Source organism: Somniosus microcephalus, chromosome 4 (assembly GCF_052327205.1).
Source record: "Somniosus microcephalus isolate GS21.2 chromosome 4, FLI_Smic_1.0, whole genome shotgun sequence".
NCBI classification, from domain to species: domain Eukaryota; kingdom Metazoa; phylum Chordata; class Chondrichthyes; order Squaliformes; family Somniosidae; genus Somniosus; species Somniosus microcephalus.
Genome location: NC_140990.1, coordinates 295882025 through 295904480, shown reverse-complemented (window position 1 = coordinate 295904480; position 22456 = coordinate 295882025). Strand labels below are relative to the sequence as shown.

The following is a 22456-nucleotide window of genomic DNA, read 5'->3' as shown; positions in this document are numbered from 1 at the left end:
ACATCAAAATGCCATTTTTGAAGTCCCAAATGTGCACTCAATGACTATTTATGAGGCAATGTTTATCCAATTCAGCTGGTGCCTCAAGCCGAAATAAAATGGCTTCAGACCATAGCCTCTGTCACTTTTGCAAGAGAAATGGGCAATCATTTTAAGGCAACAGAAAAAGAACTCAGACACTCAAGATTAAGACCTGATCTATTGGGCATCTACTCGTCAACCCTACTTCTCTGAAGCTCCCACCCAGTTCAGAAATATCAAAGATAAAAGAATTGTTGGTCTCTGTCGAGTAATTGGTGCACATATGCATGATATTCTTGGAATCGCGTACTACTCCAACACTAATAGGGTTGGAGTCTTGCTGTTGGAATTGAAGTCACTGCTATAGGGGCATTAGGAAGTTGATAGAATTATAGAATGGTACAAACAAAACCAGACCATTTGCTCAAGGCTGTGCTGGTAATTTTCTCCACATGAGCCACCGAGCCTATTCCTACTCTCCTGGCTAATGCTGATACCTTTTAATATTCCTCTTTTTAAACAAACTGCCTAATTCCTTCTGAACAAAATATGGATTCTGCTTCAACAAATGTTTGTGGCAAATAATTCCTCATTCTAATATCCTTCTGATGTTGGACAGAAATGAAGGCATGACTTCTGAAATGACATTGTGACTGATTGACTGGTTGATACCTGCGAGTGTTACAGCAGTGATCCTAAAGAAGAGGACTTGCATTTATATAACGCCTTTCATGACCACCGGGCGTGATACACACTACATCTGTGCTGGCTTTTAACCAGCACATTTCGGCAGGTGAAGATCTAACTGAAATGCAAAATTCGGGGTCTGTGATGTCATTCAGACCCCAAGGCCATTTTAACATGTTTTCAGCGAGGTTGACACCTGAGGAGGCTTGGAATAGGCCAGCAGAAGATCTCTTGGGGCTGCTTTCAGCTGCAATTAAGGACAGAGTTAAAAATGTTAAAAGAACCTTGGGCCACTTAGTGACTTCATGTGCATCTGGCAATAGAAAAAGGAGATCTTATAATTCAGTGTATCACATAGGGGGAAAAATTTGTTAGCGACCATTTAGCGCCCGGCGAAAAATAGCGCAGGCGATCGCTAACTTTAGTTTTAGCACCCCAAGAGGGAGGTGGGGCGCTAATTCAAGTGCTCCACTTCCTTCTTAGAGCGCTAACTCCAAATATCGGGGCGGGGCGTTCTGCAGCACTACGCACTGGGCCACGTAGCGCTGCCGCATGGAAGGGCTCTTCCCCTCATTAAAGGGAAGAGTCCAATCCCACAACTCTGCAGGGATCTACCTGGACCACTGGGGAGTGGGGTGCCGTGCCAGCAGCTTGGCACTCAAGAGGCGCGCCGGGTTGCCAGATTGCGGCACGGACCCCACGTTCAAAGACGCAATGGGCCGCGAAAAGTAAGTTTGCCAATTTTTTTCCCCCACCCGCCACCTCCCCTTTAGTTAGCATCCCGCGAATCTGTTTCCACCCGCTGTCATCGGCCGGCGCAATTTTGCAGGTAGGACGAAAACGGTGTGTTGCACACGGTGAATTTAGCGGGAGTCGTTAGCGACGCCGCGCCCGGGTGAAAAGTCATTTGCGCCCGGGGGCGCTAACAAGTGGCACAAATGCACCAAAGTTATTGAAAATCTACACACAGTGCTATAAAGGTACCCCGTCTTCTCTTACCTACTGGCTTTCCTGAGGCTCGGGAAACCTCGCCAATATGGCTTAAAAATAGAAATCCCGTTAAAATGAAGGCAGACTGAAAAGGTTTCAACGACCGACCCCCCTCCTGAGAACAGACTGGTCGCCCGGCCCTCATCCCACCCTAGTTAAAACTGGAAGTGGGTGTGTTTGAGACAGGTTGGATTCCTGTTTCTGATTTTTAACATTTTAACTTCCCACCCGATCCAAACTCATCCATTTTTGTGGGTTAAAATTACCCCCTTAGTCTCAGAGGGAAGCTCTCAATCTCGGAGAAAGAGAGAGGATGCATCTTGCAACTGGCAGCCAAAGGGTGTCTGTACTTTAAAGTCTGAGCTAGCTTAGTATGTGTAGTGTATGTACCTTTGAGAGAGAACTACTTTTACAGCTCCTGTATACTGTAGTACCGGCAGTGACCACACCTGTATATAAGCCTTGAGCGTGCCTCTGTACCCCCAGTCTTGAGACTACCCTACTCCAGTAAACACCTGTTGATTGTTAAGTTACAGCATCCGTGTAGTTATTGGAAAACATCATACTCTCAGAATCACGGATCTAACAGTATGGAAGGGTTATCCTAGTGTAAGTGGAACAGAAAAGGGTAAAGGAGGATCAAATAGAAGTTTTCAAAATGGTAGAAGGTTTTGAGGAGGAAACGGTGAAGGACTGTTTACATCAGCGACAAGGGAAATAGACTGTAGATTATTACGAGTGGAATAAAGTTTCACGGAAAGATAGAAGAATTTTTTTTGACAGAAGTTATTAATGTGCCTGCAATGCTGTAATTTAAAGGGAAATGGTTAAGTATTTGAAAAGGCAAAATTAAAAAAGGACACAGGCAAAGAGCAGGGAAAGGAAATTAGATAGCTCCAGTTGAAGAGCTTGTACTAGCTTATGCACAGGCACGAAGGATCAACAATCCTTTTTTATGCTGTAATTTCTATGGGGTAGATTTTCCTAAAGCTGTCGGGAAGGAGGCGGGACTACAACTTTCGGGTTTTAGTCCCGCCTACATTGAAGTTTGGCCAATCCACAAGATTTTCCCTTGATTGACCTTGTTGAGCCCGTCCAGTGGGCTCAGCAGGCCAGTTAAGGGCCACCCAGCAACAGGTGACGTCACAGACTGAAATTTCATCTGTCAAGAGGTCTTGGCAGATGAAATATCAGTGTTTCACAGCTGTTTGAAATTGTCAAACACTGACAGTCTGACTTCTAACCTGAGTCCTTCTCCACAGACTCAGTTAGAACTGTCACCGGCAATGAAAGCTGAAGGCTGTCACTTTGGACAGCTCGCAGCCATTTTGCTTTCGGTGCCGGCTGAGTGATGGACTCCCGACGCCTACAGGAAGAAAGGTTGTTAAGGTAAGTACAGGTAATTTAAACTTCTTTACACATTTTAGACACACTTACCTTTGCACTCATGCACCCATCACTCACCTGAACACCGACATCGCAACCCCTCCAAGTCCTACAACCCAACGGCCCGACTCCTCTAACCTGGCGTGGTTTGGAGCCGTCGGGAATCCCACACGACACCCCTCAAAATAGGGATTAGGCTAAAAACTGCCTGTTAACTACCTGTTAACAGGCAGTTAATTGGCACTAATCCCTTCCAGCCTCGGGTCGGCGGGTCCCAGTGTGGGGAGGGAACCTGTCTCCCCTAAAACTTACGTGGAGGCGGGTTTTGGGCGGGGTGGTGTCGGGACCCCTGAAATCGGGATTTCCCCCCCCCACACACCTGAAACCCCACCTGACGGCTCCAGGAAAATCTACCCCTATGATTCAACAGCAAGCATGTTAGTAACTTGCCACATGTCATATATGGTATTTTTTCATTTCTACTGTATTATCGCAAGGCTTTTACTGTGGATTACATAAGAACATAAGAACTAGAAGCAGGAATAGGCCACTTGGCCCCTCGAGCCTGCTCCGCCTTTCAATAAGATCATGGCTGATCTTGGGCTCAAAGCCACTTCCCAGCCCATTCCCCATAACCCTTCACTCCCTTATCTTGTAAAAAATCTGTCTATCTCCACTTTAAATGTATTTAATGACCCAGCCTCCACAGCTCTCTGGGGCAGAGAATTCCACAAATTAACGACCCTCTGAGAGAAGAAGTTCCTCCTCATCTCAGTTCTAAAAGAGTGACCCATTATTCTGAGACTGTGCCCCCGAGTTCTTGATTTCCCCATGAGGGGAACCATCCTCTCTGCATCTACCTTGTAGAACCCCCTCAGTATCTTTTCTTTTCTTTTCTTTCCAGTTTTGAAGAAGGGTTCGACCCGAAACGTCAACTCAAATTTCTGTCCACGGATGTTGCCTGACCTGCTGAGTTTTTCCAGCACTTTCTGTTGTTATTTCCCCTCAGTATCTTATATGTTTCAATAAGATCACCTTTCATTCTTCTAAATTCCAATGAGTGTAGGCCCAACCTGCTCAACCTTTCCTCATAAGACAAATCCCTCATCTCAGGAATTAACCTCGTGAATCGTCTCTGAACTGCCTGCAGTGCAAGTATATCCTTCCTTAAATAAGGAGACCAAAATTGTACGCAGTACTCAAGGTGTGGTCTCACCAATACCCTGTACAGTTGTAGCAGGACTTCCCTGCTTTTATACTCCAACCCCCTTGTAATAAAGGCCAACATTCCATTTGCCTTTTTGATTACTTGCTGTACCTGCATGCTAACTTTTTGTGTTTCATGCACAAGGACCCCCAGGCCCCTCTGAACTGTAGCATTTTGTAATCTCTCTCCATTTAAATAATAGTTTGCTTTTTTATTTTTCCTGCCAAAGCAGATAACCTCGCATTTTCCCACATTATACTCCATCTGCCAAATGTTTGCCCACTCACCTAGCCTGTCTATATCCCTTTGCAGATTCTTCGAGACCTCTGCACAACTTGCTTTCCCACCCATCTTTGTATCATCTGCAAACTTGGCTACATTACACTCGATCCCTTCATCTGTCATTAATGTAGATTGTAAATAGTTGGGGCCCCAGCACCGATCCTTGTGGCACCCCACTAGTTACCGTTTGCCAACCAGAAAATGACCCATTTATCCCGACTCTTTGCTTTCTGTTAGTTAGCCAAATTCGCTATCCATGCTAATATATTACCCCCAACTCTGTGAGCTCTTAACTTATGCAGTAACCTTTTATGTGGCACCTTATTGAATGCCTTCTGGAAATCCAAATACACCACATCCACTGGCTCACCCTTGTCCACCCTGCTTGTTACATCCTCAAAGAACTCCAGCAAATTTTTTAAACATTATTTCCCTTTCCTAAAGCCATGCTGTAAGGTTTGGCTGCAGTATGTTTTTCTAAATGCCCTGCTATTGCTTCCTTAATGAAGGACTCCAGCATTTTCCCAACGACAGATGTTAGGCTAACTGGTCTATAGTTTCCTGCTTTCTGTCTCCCTCCTTTCTTAAATAGGGGTGTTACATTAGCGGTTTTCCAATCTGCTGGGACCTCTCCAGAGTCCAGGGAATTTTGGTACATTGCAACCAATGCATCCACTATCTCTGCAGCCACTTCTTTTAAGGCTCTGCGATGCAGGCCAGCTGGCCCAGGGGACTTGTCGTCTTTTAGTCCCATTATTTTACCGAGTACTATTTCCTTAGTGATAGTGATTGTCTTTAGTTCCCCACTTCCTGTGTCCCCTTTATTATCCATTATTGGGATGTTGTTAGTGTCTTCTACAGTGAAGACAGATGCAAAATATTTGTTCAGAGTCTCTGCCATTTCCCCGTTCCCCATTATTAATTCCCCAGTCTCATCCTCTAAGGGACCAACGTTTACTTTAGCTACCCTCTTCCTTTTTATATACCTGTAGAAGCTTTTACTATCTGTTTTAATGTTTCTTGCCAGCTTATTCTCATAATTCATCTCTCTCTTTATTATTTTTTTAGTCATCCTTTGCTGGTTTTTAAAAATTTCTCAATCCTCTGGTCTCCCACCAATCTTGGCAACATTGTATGCCTTTGTTTTCAATTTGATACCATCCTTTACTTCTTTAGTTAGCCAATAATGGTGCTCCCTTCTCTTAAAATCTTTCTTTCTCACTGGAATATATTTTTGTTGAGAGTTATGAAATATCTCCTTAAATGTCCACCACTGCATTTCAACTTTCTTACCCTTTAATTTGTTTTTCCAGTCCACTTTAGCCAGTTCTGCCCTCATGCCATTATAATTGCCTTTGTTTAAGATCAGGACACTGATTTGGGATACAACTTTCTCACCCTCCAACTGAATTTGAAATTTAACCATGCTATGATCACTCTTTCCTAGAGGATCCTTTACTATGAGATCATTTATTAATTCTGTCTCATTACATAGTACCAGATCCAAGATAGCCTGCTCCCTGGTTGGTTCCATTACATACTGTTCTAGGAAAACATCCCAGGTGCACTCTATAAACTCCTCCTCCAGGCTACCATGGCCAATTTGATTTGTCCAATAAAAATGGAGATTAAAATCACCCATGATTATTGCCGTACCTTTTTTTACAGGGCTCCATTATTTGTTGATTTATACTCTGTCCAACAGCATTGCTACTGTTCGGGGGCCTGTAGACTATGCCCAAAATAGACTTTTTCCCCTTATTATTTTTATCTCCACCCAAACTGATTCTACATCTTGACCTTCTGAGCCAATATCACTTCTCACCATTGCATTGATCCCATCTTTTACCATCAAAGCCACCTCACCTCCCTTTCCTTTCTTTCTATCCTTCCGAATTATCATATACCCTGGAATATTCGGATCCCAGCCCTGGTCGCCTTGCAACCACGTCTCTGTAATGGCGATCAGATCATACCCATTTGTATCTATTTATGACGTCAACTCATTTATCTTGTTACGAATGCTGCATGCATTCAGATATAGAGCTTTTAACTTTGTCTTTTTACCTTTTTTCCTTGTTTTAGCCTTTTTTTCTGTTACACTCTTATTTTTAAACATTCTGTCCCTTCCTGTCACACTCTGGTTATTATTTCCCCCATCTCTAGCCTGCTCTATTGCTTTCTCATTTCTCATTGACTTTTTACTTTCCTGCTCACCTGCATCCTCCCCCCCCCCCCCACTATTTAGTTTAAAACCCTCTCTACAACCCTAGTTATTTGATTTGCCAGGACTCTAGCCCCAGCACGGTTCAAGTGAAGCCCGTCCAAACAGAACAGCTCCCTCTTATCCCAGTACTGGTGCCAGTGCCCCACAAATCGAAACCCATTTCTCCCACAACAATCTTTGAGCCACTCGTCCATTTCTCTGATCTTATTTACCCTATGCAAATTCGCTCGTGGCTCAGGTAGTAATCCAGATATTATTACCTTTGTGGTTCTGCTTTTTTATTTAGACCCTAGCTGTTCATACTCTCTTAGCAGAACCTCTTTCTTTATCCTACCTATGTCATTGGTACCTACGTGGACCATGACAACCGAATCTTCCCCCTCCCACTCCAAGTTTCCAGCCCAGAGGAGATGTCCTTAACCCTGGCACCGGGCAGTCAACACAGCCTTCGGGACTCACGCCCTCGGCTGCAGAGAACAGTATCTATCCCCCTCACTATACTGTCCCCAATCACTACAATATTAATTTTTGCTCCCCCCACTTGAATGGCTCCCTCTACTTGAATGGTGCTGTGGACAGTTTGCTCATCCTCCCTGCATTCCCTGGCCTCGTCCACACAGGGAGCAAGAATCTCATACCTGTTGGACAAGGCCAAGGGCTGAGGCTCCTCCACCACTATCTCCTGGATCCCAATACCTGCCTCGCTTGTAGTCACACCCTCCTGTCCCTGATCATGGTCCAAATTGGAAGTAATTATTCTAGTGGGTGTAACTGCCTCCTGGAACATAATCGACACCAAGGCACTTAAATTTAGACACTCAAGTTTGGGGAAAAAAAGCGAGAAATACTCACCAACCAATCATTTACCTGCTTTCTGGTGATGTCACACTTTGATTACTTTTTACTTCTTTACACTCACCGGTTCTTTGTATCTCAGCGTCTCCCACTGCTTTTGAACTCTCCCGGGTTTTGGCGCTCTCGCTCTGCTCCCATTGCTTTTGAACTCTCCTGGGTGTTGGCGCTCTCGCTCTGCTCCCGCAGCTTTTGAACTCTCCCGGGTTTTGGCGCTCTCGCTCTGCTCCCGCTGCTTTTGAACTCTCCTGGGTTTTGGTGCTCCCGCTGCTTTTGAACTCTCCCGGGTTTTGGCGCTCTCGCTCTGCTCCCGCTGCTTTTGAATTCTCCTGGGTTTTGGCGCTCTCGCTCTGCTCCCGCTGCTTTTGAATTCTCCTGGGTTTTGGCGCTCTCGCTCTGCTCTCGCTGCTTTTGAACTCTCCTGGGTTTTGGCGCTCTCGCTCTGCTCCCGCTGCTTTTGAACTCTCCTGGGTTTTGGCGCTCTCGCTCTGTTCCCGCTGCTTTTGAACTCTTCTGGGTTTTGGCGCTCTCGCTCTGTTCCCGCTGCTTTTGAACTTTCCTGGGTTTTGGCGCTCTCGCTCTGCTCCCGCTGCTTTTGAACTTTCCTGGGTTTTGGCGCTCTCGCTCTGCTCCCGCTGCTTTTGAACTCTTCTGGGTTTTGGCGCTCTCGCTCTGTTCCCGCTGCTTTTGAACTTTCCTGGGTTTTGGCGCTCTCGCTCTGCTCCCGCTGCTTTTGAACTCTCCCAAGTTTTGGCGCTCTCGCTCTGCTCCCGCTGCTTTTGAACTCTCCTGGGTTTTGGCGCTCTCGCTCTGCTCCCGCTGCTTTTGAACGCTCCTGGGTTTTGGCGCTCTCGCTCTGCTCCCGCTGCTTTTGAACGCTCCTGGGTTTTGGCGCTCTCGCTCTGCTCTCGCTGCTTTTTAACTCTCCCGGGTTTTGGCGCTCTCGCTCTGCTCCTGCTGCTTTTGAACTCTCCCGGGTTTTGGTTCTCTCGCTCTGCTCTCGCTTCTTTTGAACTTTCCTGGGTTTTGGCGCTCTCGCTCTGCTCCCACTGCTTTTGAACGTTCCTGGGTTTTGGCGCTCTAGCTCTGCTCCCGCTTCTTTTGAACTTTCCTGGGTTTTGGTGCTCTCGCTCTGCTCCCGCTGCTTTTGAACTCTCCTGAGTTTTGGCGCTCTCGCTCTGCTCCCGCTGCTTTTGAACGCTCCCGGGTTTTGGTGCTCTCGCTCTGCTCCCGCTGCTTTTGAACTATCCCGGGTTTTGGTGCTCTCGCTCTGCTCCCGCTTCTTTTGAACTCTCCTGGGTTTTGGCGCTCTCGCTCTGCTCCCGCTGCTTTTGAACGCTCCCGGGTTTTGGCGCTCTCGCTCTGCTCCCGCTGCTTTTGAACTCTCCCGGGTTTTGGTGCTCTCGCTCTGCTCCCGCTTCTTTTGAACTCTCCTGGGTTTTGGCGCTCTCGCTCTGCTCCCGCTGCTTTTGAACTCTCCCGGGTTTTGGCGCTCTCGCTCTGCTCTCGCTGCTTTTGAACTCTCCCGGGTTTTGACGCTCTCGCTCTGCTCCCGCTGCTTTTGAACGCTCCTGGGTTTTGGCACTCTCGCTCTGCTCCCGCTTCTTTTGAACTCTCCCGAGTTTTGGTGCTCTCGCTCTGCTCCCGCTGCTTTTGAATGCTCCCGGGTTTTGGCGCTCCGACTCTGCTCCCGCTGCTTTTGAACTCTCCCGGGTTTTTCTTTACATGCATTAAAGTCTTTTATAACAGAATATAATATGTTATAACAATAAACAACTTGTAAGTAATTAAATGAAGAAAATATACTGTGATGTAAGAATTATAACGTCATGAGCTTGTTTAATTTTCAGGTGAACATATTTATGACTCAATCTATTTACTAATATTAATTTGGAATTCATATATCCAATCGAATCCATATGATATATTGTATAATCACTGACTAATTACAACACACAAGGAGAGTGTCATGAGTGATCATGAATTTTCAACCTGGGATATCCTATTAATAACATATCAAATATTAGTATAATTATGTTTCGCATATCTGAGGCTGCATATGCAGGCACTTGTCAATCAGCTTAAACTTGATTTTGTCCATGCGTGATCAACTTCCTTCATGTGCTCGTCCAGTGGGTATATATGTCCATAGCATGATTCTCTACAATTCGGAGTGCATGGGGTGCAGTCCATCTATATTATCTGATTCCATATGAATTTTGGCACTGCTTGTCTTTGGAATCAATTGTCTGAAAGTCTAGGGGGAAATCCAGCCTACGGTATTTTCAGTCATGAGGTCCGATACCCTGGCAGAGTAGCAAATGTATTTTTTAATTTTGCAAGTGGTCTGCTTCGTCTGTCTGTTCTCCTGACGGTCTAGGAGACTTATGTATCCACAATGTACAATTTCCTTGGCAGAATAGGGAGACATCTGTCTTCGGTATTCAATTTCCTGGTAATAAACTGGATTAAGTTCCAATACCACTGGCATTCTACTGGATTATCTATTACAGCCTCACTCCAAATGGTGTGGGAGTTAAGTCAGTTCAGGTCCTTTTAATAAATTAGTTGTGCTGGCAACTCTCGCATATTATGCTTACACACTTGTTTCATTGTGAGTTTGTTTCAAGGTGCTTGCAAAGGAAGAACAAAGAGTATATTCTGGGGCTTTGTTGGTATATCAGACCTGATTCACAGTGACTTTGAACTCAAAACCTCCGCAGATCTAATTACCATTCTGTTAGTAGCTTGCCCTCAGCATTTGTATTTATGATAGCTGGAATTTTCTAGTTTTAGCCACAAATAGGAGGCTGGAAACTTCTCATTGTATAGAGCCACAAATAATTATACTCAAGAACACTTGATTGTTTGCCTTAACGATCAGAAGTTATGGCTGAAATTTAATTGAGAATTTTGTAACTGAAGGAAGTACCAATCAGTTTTATTAAAACATTTGCTTAACATTTCCTTCAACTGCAGTGAACAGTATTCCACAACGTTACATTATAATTCAGTGAGAGCCCGTAGAAAAATATCTTTCACGGTAGATCCAGTGTTTTTCATTTAAGATCATACTTCTTGACTTGATTTGTATTTCCTGAGTTATTAGCTGCTAATATCCAGATCTTGACAAGTTCATGTCCCATTATAGATAACTTACACAGCTTAGCATTTCTTTACTTTCTGACTGCATTTATAAATGTGCATGCGCAACCGTGTTTGTGGTTGACTTGTTGATTTTCAATTCAACAGATGTAGGCTCAGTTGAGGGCCTGGCATATCACAAAGCTTGGGATACCCTTTACTGGACAAGTTCTACAACGTCAACTATTAAAAGGCATACGATTGACCAAAACAGGTTCGGAGCTTTTGACCAAGAAATCATAGTTGCAATGTCTCCTGATGACCATCCTCACGTGCTTGCCTTGGATGAGTGCCACAAGTAAGAAGGTCATTTTATATAGTTCATCAGATTCATAATTTGTAATTACCATTTTTGTAAAATACTACTTTCTCATTATCTAGCACTATATAAACAGTGTATAACTAAAGAAATTCATTTATTTTACAATTTTATGTATTTTCACTTTTCAATATGTGAAAATTATAGGGCTGGATTTTGTGGGAGTTCAGCAGGTGTGGTGGGTCAGGTGGGAAAGTGTTTTTTTTTCCCCCAGTGGGTCAGGACCTCGCTGTTAACATGCCGCCACACGCCTTTACCAAATGTCAGGTCTGTCAGTGCTGAGCAGACCCAACACGCAACGGCAGGGGAGGCAATTAAAATAATTAGTGGCTTGTTTACAGCCACTTAACTGTTTTTTTCCAGCTTTTTGAATTTGACAGGTTGCCCACCAGTTTCCCGCTGTGACTAAACCTCATCTGTGAAGCTGAGGCGGGAGGTCAGTGGCCATTGAATCAGCTGATGAGTTGACAGCTTCAAATGTCACCTCAAAGCTCCCAGCTGATTGAGAAATGTTCCCTTAACCACAAGCTTCTCTAAACTGCATTTCCACAACAGATTCAGAATGCTGCAAGTCTTTACACAAGACTCCATCCAGTCTGATCTCATTACCTTTCCCAACATTGACAGATCGCTCCTGTCATCTCTACTTCACCTGCCATCTATTCCATCAGCATGGGTACCCTTGAAACTCTCTCACCTTGGTCCTCAGAATCCCACCACGATCAGCCCCAACACCAGCATCACCAGGCACACCAGCAGCGCCAACAAAACACTAATCTTCTCCACAATCAACTGATGCTGCACAGGAGGCAGGGCATCAGCACCCAAGCACATTGCTGCCTGGGAGGCCAGGGATCACCTCACCATGACCAGATTTACTTCATTTGATGCTGTACACCCCAGCTGCCACATAATGCATCAGGTTGGCACCACCCCACACTAACACCATAAAGCATCACTATAATGCCCAAGCCATTCCTTTCACACTCAATACCATTGTGGGGGGTACCGTTAAGTCTCACCATTCACTGCAACTCACTAAGCCACTTCCAAAGGTGCACAAAAATCTGTCCAAGAACGCAAAAGGCTGGATTTTGCCAGCCTTGGGGAGGTGGGTTTGGAGGCGGGACTGCCAGGAAAATAGCAGAATTTGGGGGCGGTTGCCCAACCCGCCCCTAACCCGCCTCCATGCCATCTTGCCAGGAGGCGAGTAGTTGTCCCACATCAGGTCCCATCTCCTTGGAGGCGGGAAGGGATTACAGCCACTTATCTGCCTGTTAACAGTTAGTTAATAGGCAGATAAGAGGATTATCCCCATTTTGCCCACACAAGTGCGGGCTTCCTGAAGGCTCCAAAACCCGCCAGGGTCACTGAAGCGAGTAGGGGATCGGAGGGGGTCGGAGGGGTGCAAAGGTGCTCTGTGAAGGTAAGTGATGGGTGCAAGTGTGGAGAGGTAAATATCTGAGGTAAGTGGAAAGTGTTAGTAAAAGTTTACTTACCTTTGTTTCTTCCTGTAGGCTTCAATCGGTGGGTATGCGGAGAGTCTCGCACCTCCGCGGCAGAGATGACAGATGGCCATTGCATTCTCCAATGCAACAACCATCTAATTTTTGCAAAAGAAAGAGGTTTGATGAGGTCTTGAATTCAGCTTCACAGAGCTGGCAAATGATAACAATTCATCTGTCAAAAATTTTTGACAGATGAAACGTCATACGCTGACTTTCTCTGTAATCAGCTTTCCCTTAATTGGCCTGCTAAGCCCGCTGGGTGGGCTTAACAAGGTCAATCAAGGGAAAATAGCGTGGGTTGGCCAGAAGTTGATGGAGGCGGGACTGAAACCCGACAAGTGGGAGTCCCGCTGCCAAAAGCTCCTCACTGACAAAATCCAGCCCAAAGTGTTGAAAATAAAGATTTCAATGTTTGACAGCACGTTAACAGAAACTTTACATGAACATTGCATAAAACACCCAAGTGCCTACCCTTGTGTGTTGTTAGTTGGTATGATTGCATTAGGATGTGGGTGAGTGTGAGGGGTGGCTAGTGAGATGGGAATGTAATAATGTAGATAGAGAGAGAGGGATGGGTGGAGGTGCAAGGTAGGTTGGTGTGAGTAAGGATGTGCAGGAGTAGGTTATGGAAGGCAGAGTGAGGGGGATGTGACGAGAGGCTCAGCAGGATGAGGTTGAGTGTGGCTTTGTACTAATGTTTCATGATCTACTGAGATTATTGAAACATTTGCAGCACTACACCCAGGTCCTCCTGACTACATCCCTGCTTGTGCTCTCCTCTGCAATGTGCAACCAGGCTGTGTTGATCCCCTAGGGAGGTCTTCTCCACCCATGGGAAGGGAAAAGGAAGGGAGAACCTGGGTGGAGCCCCGCATGTCTGTGCAATGCTTGTCAGTGTTTGCAGCACCTCAATGCTGTAGAACACTGAGAGCACACATGTCAAATTAAAGTTGGCCATGGTCCCTTTAAGGGATCCGGCTGATGATGTGTCATCAAATGACGTCATCGGACCCGCTTCCTCGAATTGGCCGGGAAACGCGCTGGGCGGGCTTAATCAAGGGAAATTCATTCTACACAGCGGGATGGAGCCATCAGCGGGATCGGGACACGCCACTGACATTGCCCACCACAGACCCACCGAGGTTTGTAAAATCCAGCCCATAATCTTTGCTGTTTAGGTAACCTCATGTACCATTCCTGGATGAGAAGACAAGCAATTAGCCTGCTCCCAGTTCTCTTGAATGATATTCCTGAACACGTGGCTGGGTGTACACAAGAGATTGCACCTCTTAAGAAAGCACCTTGCTTTCATTTCATGGTTCCTGTAAATGACCTGGCTAAAATCCAGAACTGGAGAATCATACCTGTGTTCCACCACTTTGTAATTATATATTGGTATTTCAACAAGCTACATCCTCACACTGCTCATTAAAACCCCTTTTTTAAAATATGTTAGCTTGGTGGCAAAGCACATTATGCAAAATATATATGTTATCCCAATTGGAGAGATCACAGAGTTGATTCCTTCACTCTGATGAATTTCTAGTCTCCGTTATGCTACTTTGGAAAATCACTAAGCAAAGATTCAACCATAATGAGCCCGACTGGAAAGGATTTCTAGTGCAGTAAATTCTTCCAAAGTCAGATAGCCACAGGCTGCCTGGCATCCAGCCAAGCGAAACAGTGGTGGTGCCTGGGAAATACAGGAAACTCTCTTTTAACCAGCACTTTATCCGGAAATCTCTCTTAACCGGCAAAATTCAGGAGTAGGTTCAGGTAATTTTACAATATATTAGTGGCCGTGTAACCGAGGTTCCTGGATCTGTGGCCGTGTAACCGGGACTCCTGGATCTGTGGCCGTGTAACAGGGACTCCTGCACAAGTGCCGTGTAACCGGGGCTCCTGCACCTGTGGCCGTGTACGGGGTTCTCATACCTTGGTAAGTATACCTCTCTGTAATCCGGACTTTGTGATCAACCGGCACCACGCCGGTCCCGTCGGTGCCGGATAAAAAAGAGTTTCCTCTACTGCCTACTCTTCCCTCTTGGATGCATTCATGGTCAAGGGACAAGAAGAAAAAAACTAATTGTATGCCTGACAGGAAAGTACTTTTCTTTTAAAGAAAACAAACAGTGATAGTAAGGTGAAGCATTATGGGATGCCTGAGGTCATGAAATACAGTCTATATTGTTATTTCTTTCCTAGTATGATTTCAGGACGTTGTACCATATGAAACATAACCTTAAAATAATATGTTGGTAAAAATATATTGGCCTAAAAATTCAGTTGCTTTGCGCCACCCGTTGGCACCCTAAGAGGGCGCTAATGGGGTGCAAAGCAACTAATGCCTGGGCGCGGCACCGCCAATGCCTCCCGCGAAATTTAGCGGGAGGTTAACAGCGGCGGTAAACATTAGCGCCCCGCGGCGCTACACCGCTGGCGATGATGTCATCACCGTGCGCAGAGCCCCGGCCGCGATCTTCGGTAGTGCCCCCTGACTTACCACCGGACACGATGCCCGACGGGGTCAGGGGGGCTGACCTGCGGCCGGTGCACCGCAAATTATAGGGGAGGTGCGGGGTGGCCATTTTTGTTGCTGGTCGCCTGCCAGCACCTGCCCCCCTCTGCCGTCCCCAGCCTCCTCTGCAGCTCCTCCCCCCGTGGAGTGCCAGCTGCGCTCCATGAGCCCGGCACTTCTCTTAAGTGCCAGGCTCTTTTGCTGGCACTCCAATCCCTGGTGGCCCAGCTGGACCCCAGATCGCACTGCGCTAGGCCCCTCCCCTGTAAGAAGGGGAGGAAGGCCTGCAGTACCACAGTGCGATGTGCCGCAGTGCCCCAAGAGGGAGAAGGGGCGCTTCCAGTAGTGCCCAGCCTCCCTCTTGGGGCGCTACTAGTGAATGTAGGCCATGGGGGTGCTAATTTTTTCGTGGCACTAAAAGTAGCGCCCTGGCGAAGTTAGTGCCACAAAGGGGGGGACATGACTCAATTTTTCCCCCATTAACTCGTCTTAAAAAAAATCGAAACAATTCAGCCCCTTTTAGAACTTACAAATAGAAAAAGAAACAATATTTGTGTCAAAAGGAAATGGTGGTTTTTTTTGTTTCTATGTTTATTTTTTAAAAATACAGTTAATATTTGAGAAATGGGTTCAAACACTTAATAGAAAACACAGGGAAGAACAGATGCTGAAGCTAATTCATTGTTTTTCGAAGTGGTTTCGCTCACTTAGCCCCTTACTTAAATGGATTTGGAAAAAAGACCTAATTGTGATTTTCATAAATTATTGGTTTTTTGTGATAGTAACAGTAACATATTGCTATATCATTTCTAATTGTTTTCAGTCCTCAACAGAGGTAAATTCATTAGTTATTTTATTGTTTTGGAATATGAATGCTGTGCAAAATCACTACTTCATTGGAAATTGGTTAAATGATTTCATTCTCTGGGGATGATGCGATTCAAAGTTCAAACATTGTTTGCAGCTTAGTTATCTTGTTTTGAATCTAGCCCAGACAGATGGGGTAGAGTTGTTTCCTCTCTCTGATGGCTAGGTCTTAAATTAAATCAATTCCTTGTGGACAGTGAGTCTACAGTACACAATCTGTGCTTGAATTTAGCAGTAATTTACAGTATCACACATAAAAACCATAACGATAGAAACTATGGGAAATGGAAGTGTTACTTTTATATGTTGCTCTGAAAATTTGATTGACCTGCTTTAATGAAGCAGTGTCGGAAAAGCTCTCTTTTTATGCTGTGCCAGATTTCACTTCATAACGACAGTGGATAAAAATATATGTACGGTGTTTCACTTCCTACTCTGTCATCCTTCCTTTCATAGTTACACTTTACTAATCCCCAGCAGAAACATTAACAATGCCTGTATGCCAGTGTAAGGATAAGCCATAAGATATAAGGCAGAGCCAAAGCTTGAACCCAAAAATTCATATCATGAGTCTCCTGGTGTTGGAAAAAGAGGTGCATTTCCAAAACTAAACCATATGTGCATATACATTCCGAGCATGCTGTCGATGTCTTCTCCCCCTACCATTTAATCAAAAGAGACCTCATGAGTTACTTTTTAAAGAATCAATATAATGTTGCAGCGGCAAAATTCCAAGATTTGGTTGTCCCTTGCATGATTCCAACAACTAGGTGGAACACACAAAATTATTGGATTAAAAAGCAACGGTTTAATTTTTAAAAATATATAGCTTTCAGAGAACAAGCCTGAACTTGGTGGGGGTGACATTCATCTTCCGCAAAACGAGTGATAGCGAATCAGCAGCTCGTTTTACACTCCGCCCAGTTTTCTTTTCCACAGTGGGTAATTTCGAGGCTACTATCTAGCACGTATTAAATTTGGTAGATGGGTCCCAACGTTAGATAAAAAGAAAAGCTTGCATTTATATAACATCTTTCATGACCTACGGACCTCCCAAGTGCTTCACAGATAATGAAGAACTTTCGAACTGTAGTCACTCCTGTAATATAAGCAAACACAACAGCCAATTTGCATACAGCAAGGTCTCACAAACAACAATAAGATAACTGACAAGATAATCTGTCTCAGTGATGTTGGTTGAGCGGTAAGTATTGGCCAGAACATTGGGAGAACTCCCCTGCTCTTCTTCAAATAGTGTCATGGGGTCATTTACGTCCATATGTGCGGTGAAGTGGGGCTTCAGCTTAATATCACATCTAAAAGAAGACTGCTCCAGCAGTGCAGTGGTTCCTCAGTGTCAGCTTAGATTATTGTGATAAAGTCTCTAGAATGAGGCTTGAATTCATGACCTTCCGGCTCAGAGGCAAGAGCGGGATTGCTGTCTAAATTTGTTCTTTTCCCATTTCTGCTGTTAACTCTTGTCACTGTAGTGCTTGAATTATTTTATATAGATCTGTTTCACTTGATGTGTTTTACAGCATTATGACACTTTAATCTTGTCAACTAATCGGGAAAACACTTTAATTGGAAAATAATAAAGTCTGATTGACAAAAGTATAACACTCCTGGTATGTTCTGTTATGCAGTCTGCTCTTAATTGAACATTGTTTAATTTGAATTATCTGTTAATTTGAATTGAAATTATGCAAAAATGGCTCCTGCTTAATTCAAATTACTGGACACTTCGATTTTTTTTTCAAGGAACAACTTTGAACTAATAGGGGTAAACTGTATATATTTGGTATCAAAAATCTATCATTAAATTGTCATTTAAATAATTAATTTTATTTGTGGGTTATGTTACATAAAGTGCGTGATGTGTAATCACAATACTGAACGATGAAATGTGAAAAATGAAACTGTACCTTGCAAGCGGAAAGCCTTTATAATTCTCCCATTGTTATGTCTTCGCCAAGTGTGGAACACGTTTTTTTAATACATATTTATGGATTTATTGCATTTATCCTGAGCCCTCAGCAAGGGAGCCTTGCTCAATGGATGGTGGGTTGTAGAATTTTTTTAAAGAGTGTTGTAGCCCTACCTCAAACACAAGCTCCCCTCAAGCAAGGTTCCCCACTCAAAACAAAGGAACGCTAAACATACCCCATACTTTCCAATAATATCTTTCAAAAACATCCTGTAGTAGATTCAAGGTATTATTTACAAATTATAAAATTCTTTCACAAGATTTGACATGCTTTTTTTTCTACCTTATGCAGCTTAATGTTCTGGACAAACTGGAATGAACAGCAGCCAAGTATAATGAAAGCAACCTTGGCTGGAGGAAATGTTCAGATCATTGTTAGCACTGACATTTTCACCCCAAATGGACTTACGATTGATCATAAAGCGGAGAAACTGTATTTCTCTGATGGCTCTGTAGGAAGAATTGAAAGGTGTGAATATGATGGAACACACAGATATGTAAGTCGATAATTTTATGTTTAGAAACAAAGAACTTGTAATTAGGTCGCACCTTATCCGATTCATAGGACATCTCAATCAATTAGTTTTGAAGTGTTGTTACTGCTTGTTATGTAGGCTAATGCTGCAGCCAATTTGCACATGCAACTAGGAAATGAAATGAATGACCAGTTTGCTTTTTGGCGGAAACCAGGCAGGCAGGCAGTTAATACCAGCCGGGTGACTTACCCACCGACATTCCTCTTGGATTCACCATCTTCACTTGCTCTTCTGAGCAGGCAGCAAGGACACCCATCTGAAGCCGGCAGTGTCTCCGACTGCAATTTTAACTGTGCCCTGATTGTGGAAAGCCATTGTGGCTTCCCCGTCAGGAAAAGAGAGTAGAAAGAAGATCCGAAGCCAAAAGAGACCGTCTAAGCTATGTTTTTTTACTTTCCTTGTGGAGCCAAGAGGAGCAGGAGTATGTATCGGGGCCTGATAAGGAAAGTTTAGGCCTCCCCTGCCACGCTCCACTCTTCCTTTCCATAAGACCCTCCCAAATACCCGCTCCCCGCGACTTACCTTCTTGCCAGTGAGCCTCCTGCCACCTGGACTTCCGCTCCCACCGGCCGGCCAGTTGCTGCTTCCTTTTGGGCAGAAGGCTGACAGGCGGCATGCAGACGAGGCCCAGGAGTTAAAACCGCACAAGACTCGCGCTGCCAGGGTCGGTGGAGTTTGGCGCTCGCCTTGCCCCCTGCCTGCCCGAATCCCGCTCCAGGTTAAACTTAAGGCTTCAGAGATGAGAGTGCAACCAATGGGTCAAACAGACGAGTGCTTGGGTGGTGATGAATTATGCAAATATATTCAATATTTGCTATTTTCATTAGAATAGAGGAGCGTATAGAATAGAGGTGTTTAAAATTATGAAGGGATGGGACAGAGTAGATAGAAACAGATTGTTTCTAGTGATTGAGGGGTTAGCATACATATAAGATTAAACGTAAATGACTTAGGACAGAGAGCAAGAGAAACATTTCTTACACAGAGGGTTGTGAGGCTCTGGAGTGTACTACTGGAATTAATGGCTGAAGCAGAGACCATGTCAACATTTTAAGAAAAGGGATGATAAGTGGTTGAAGGAAAAGAGAAAAAGAGATATGGGAACAGGGTGGGCACATGGGAGCAGGACTACTGCTTGTGTGGAGGATAAACACTAAACAGACTGTTTGGGCAGAACAATAATTTTCTGTGTTATATCTTCTGTATAATTCTGTGTAAAATAACACTGTGAGTGAATAGCATTTGGAAAATATATTTATCTAAAACCACTCCAGTTAGTCACACCACATTACCTTTCTGTTAAGACAAATGTTTTTTGCTCATGTTGAATATTTCATGATATTTGCAACCAACATTCTACACAACCATTTGCTTTTCCATTACCCTGTACTGGAAGATATATTTTGGCTTTTGACAAACAAACAGAAGTAAAATAAAACAGACCAAACAGTGAGTCCTGTTACGTGAGTCCTGTTAAGTGAGTACTGACAGTAACTGAATGTGATGGGAAGCCAAGTTATTTATTGAGTACTAATTGTGCATACCGTATTTATAGGTAATCTGCTCTGAAGTCTAGTCATACCATAATTTCCTGTTGAATTATCTAGATAATGGCATTATATAGCTATGTGAGATCATGATATATATCACAATTACAATTAGGCACAAATAGATTCTTTTTCCACGTTGGCACCATTCAGTGTTTGACATATGGAGAATTTGGAACCATACAGTGGATTTTTTTTCCGTAACCTAGTAAAGTACAAGACTGGTTTTAAGAATGCATATAATTATCTCATTCTAGACAAGAGAAACTCAGCCATCTCCTCATTTCAAAAAGGTTTATACAAGTGTGGTTAAGATTGAAGGTTCATTCTGATTTTGTTCTCAGTGCAGGCTCGATGGGCCGAAATGGCCTCTATCTGCACTGTGGGGATTCTGTGATTCTGTGAATGTGGCTGGTGCTGGCAAGGCTGCATTTATTGAGCATCTTTAGTTGCCCTGAGCAGGTGGTGATGTGACTTCTCCTTGAACTGCTGCTGCCCTTGCAATGATGGTGTTCCACAATAGTGCTTAGTAGGGAATTGCAGGATATTGATCCAGCAACAGTGAAGGGACAGTGTATTATTTTTAAATCAGGATGGTGTGTGAGTTGGAGGGGAACTTCGAGGTGATACTGCTCTCCTGAAATTGCAGTTCTTGTCTTTCTCGATGGAAGAGGCCACAGGGAAAGGAGATGCTGCTGAATCATTTGATAGCATGAATTGCAATCCTTAGATTGCTGTGCTATGGCCTAATGAACACCATAAAAGTGAAATTAAGGGTGAACAAAATCCATTTGTTGTAGTACTAGGAAGCACTTTCCTTTTTGTTGAACACTATACAGAAGGTGACATTGAACTTCCCAGGTGTTCTTTCCAGTCCTTTCACTTCATTTTTTTCCATTATTTGACATTTCAGGCCACTGTTCGCTATGCTTCACACTTTCAGCATAACAAGACACTTAAAGCAAAAAAGTATCTCCACTTGGCCTTTTTACATTACTAGTTTCCTTTTTTCGCTGTCACCTATGACCTTCCACTAGTCAGTAGACTACATCATTCTTAATTTTGCCATCCCATGTTGGCAGTTCACTAAATCTCTATGGCTTGGACCATTTTATACCCGAAGCTGACCCTTTTTCACATTTCTATGTTATCTTTAGTATTGTAAAGTCTATATTGCTTCAACCCATTAAGAGTCATTGTAAATTGCAGTTCAGCATTGATTAAGGGTATAATTTGTAGTGATTAAAACAGATTAATCATTGCTAATAACTGCTCTGAAATTCATTAATCATTGTTTAGTGCACAAAGAGTAATTGAACTTATTTTCTTGACATGACTCTTTCTATAACCACCAACTCATTAAAATTTGCCATTTCAAGTTCATCTTAAGGTCTTAGAATGAATGGCTAATGAGAGCAGTTTAGGCATTTTGATCATTACACACTACAGATTGCTAAATGATAAATTAGGCTTCAGAACAAATAGCAATAGAAAATTCTAAGAAATAAAAAAGTAGAATTTCTATTATTAAAACTATTTGTTTATAGCAATCATAAGTCATTCAATAATCATTTAGAGTACAATTAAGCAGAAAATGGTCAATTACCAATGTTATCATCGAGTCAGATAGCATCATACCTCAGTGAGACTAGTGTGCCCCAGTGAGAATTACTTCTGTGCAACCATAGCTGGTCCTCCTACCATATGCTAAAATATCAATTGGGTTGTAATAAATGTGATAAAGAGGAATGGGAGGAGGCTTGTGTGGAGCATAAACACAAGTATGGACCAGTTGGGCCGAATGGCCTGTTTCTGTGCTGTAAATTCTAATGTAATTCCATGTAAAGTATTGAGAAATAATCAAAATAGAGTATATGGCCAGGATCTTGCTCACCTCGGTGGGTCCGGTGCGGGCGATGTTAGTGGCGGGTCATGACCCTGCTGCTGGCTCCCTCCTGCTGCCTAAAATGAATTTACGTTGCTAGGGCTTGTTAAGGCCACCCAGCACATTTCCCGGTCCAATTAGAGGAAGCGGGTCTGGTGATGTCATTCATGACGCATCATCAGCCAGTTTCCTTAAAGGGACCGTGGCCACATTTCTTTTGACATTTGTACTGTCAGTGTTCTACAACATTGAAGTGCTGCAAATACTGACAATCACTGCACAGAGGTGCAGGGCTGCACCCAGGTTCTCCCATGACTCCCTCCATATTCTTATGGAGGGAGTCAGAGCACACAGGGAGGTCCTTTTCCCTTCCCATGCGCGAAAGAGACCTCCCCAGGAAACCAAAACAGCCTGGCTGCAAATTGCACAGGAGGTCACAAGCAGGGATGTCGTCAAGAGGACCAGGCTGCAGTGGCGCAAACCTTTCAATGAT

At 44.0% G+C, this 22456-nt stretch overlaps 1 protein-coding gene across 1 annotated transcript in view; it reads left to right on the top strand.

The window, feature by feature from the left end:
- The window catches only part of LOC147120556 (low-density lipoprotein receptor-related protein 1-like), a 2135446-nt gene that overhangs the window by 1712470 nt on the left and 400520 nt on the right, over positions 1 to 22456 (top strand). Inside the window, exons 42-43 of the mRNA XM_085986655.1 lie at positions 10905 to 11094; positions 18288 to 18492. Coding sequence (XP_085842781.1) covers positions 10905 to 11094; positions 18288 to 18492 — 395 coding nt within the window. The remainder of the gene's footprint in view (positions 1 to 10904; positions 11095 to 18287; positions 18493 to 22456) is intronic.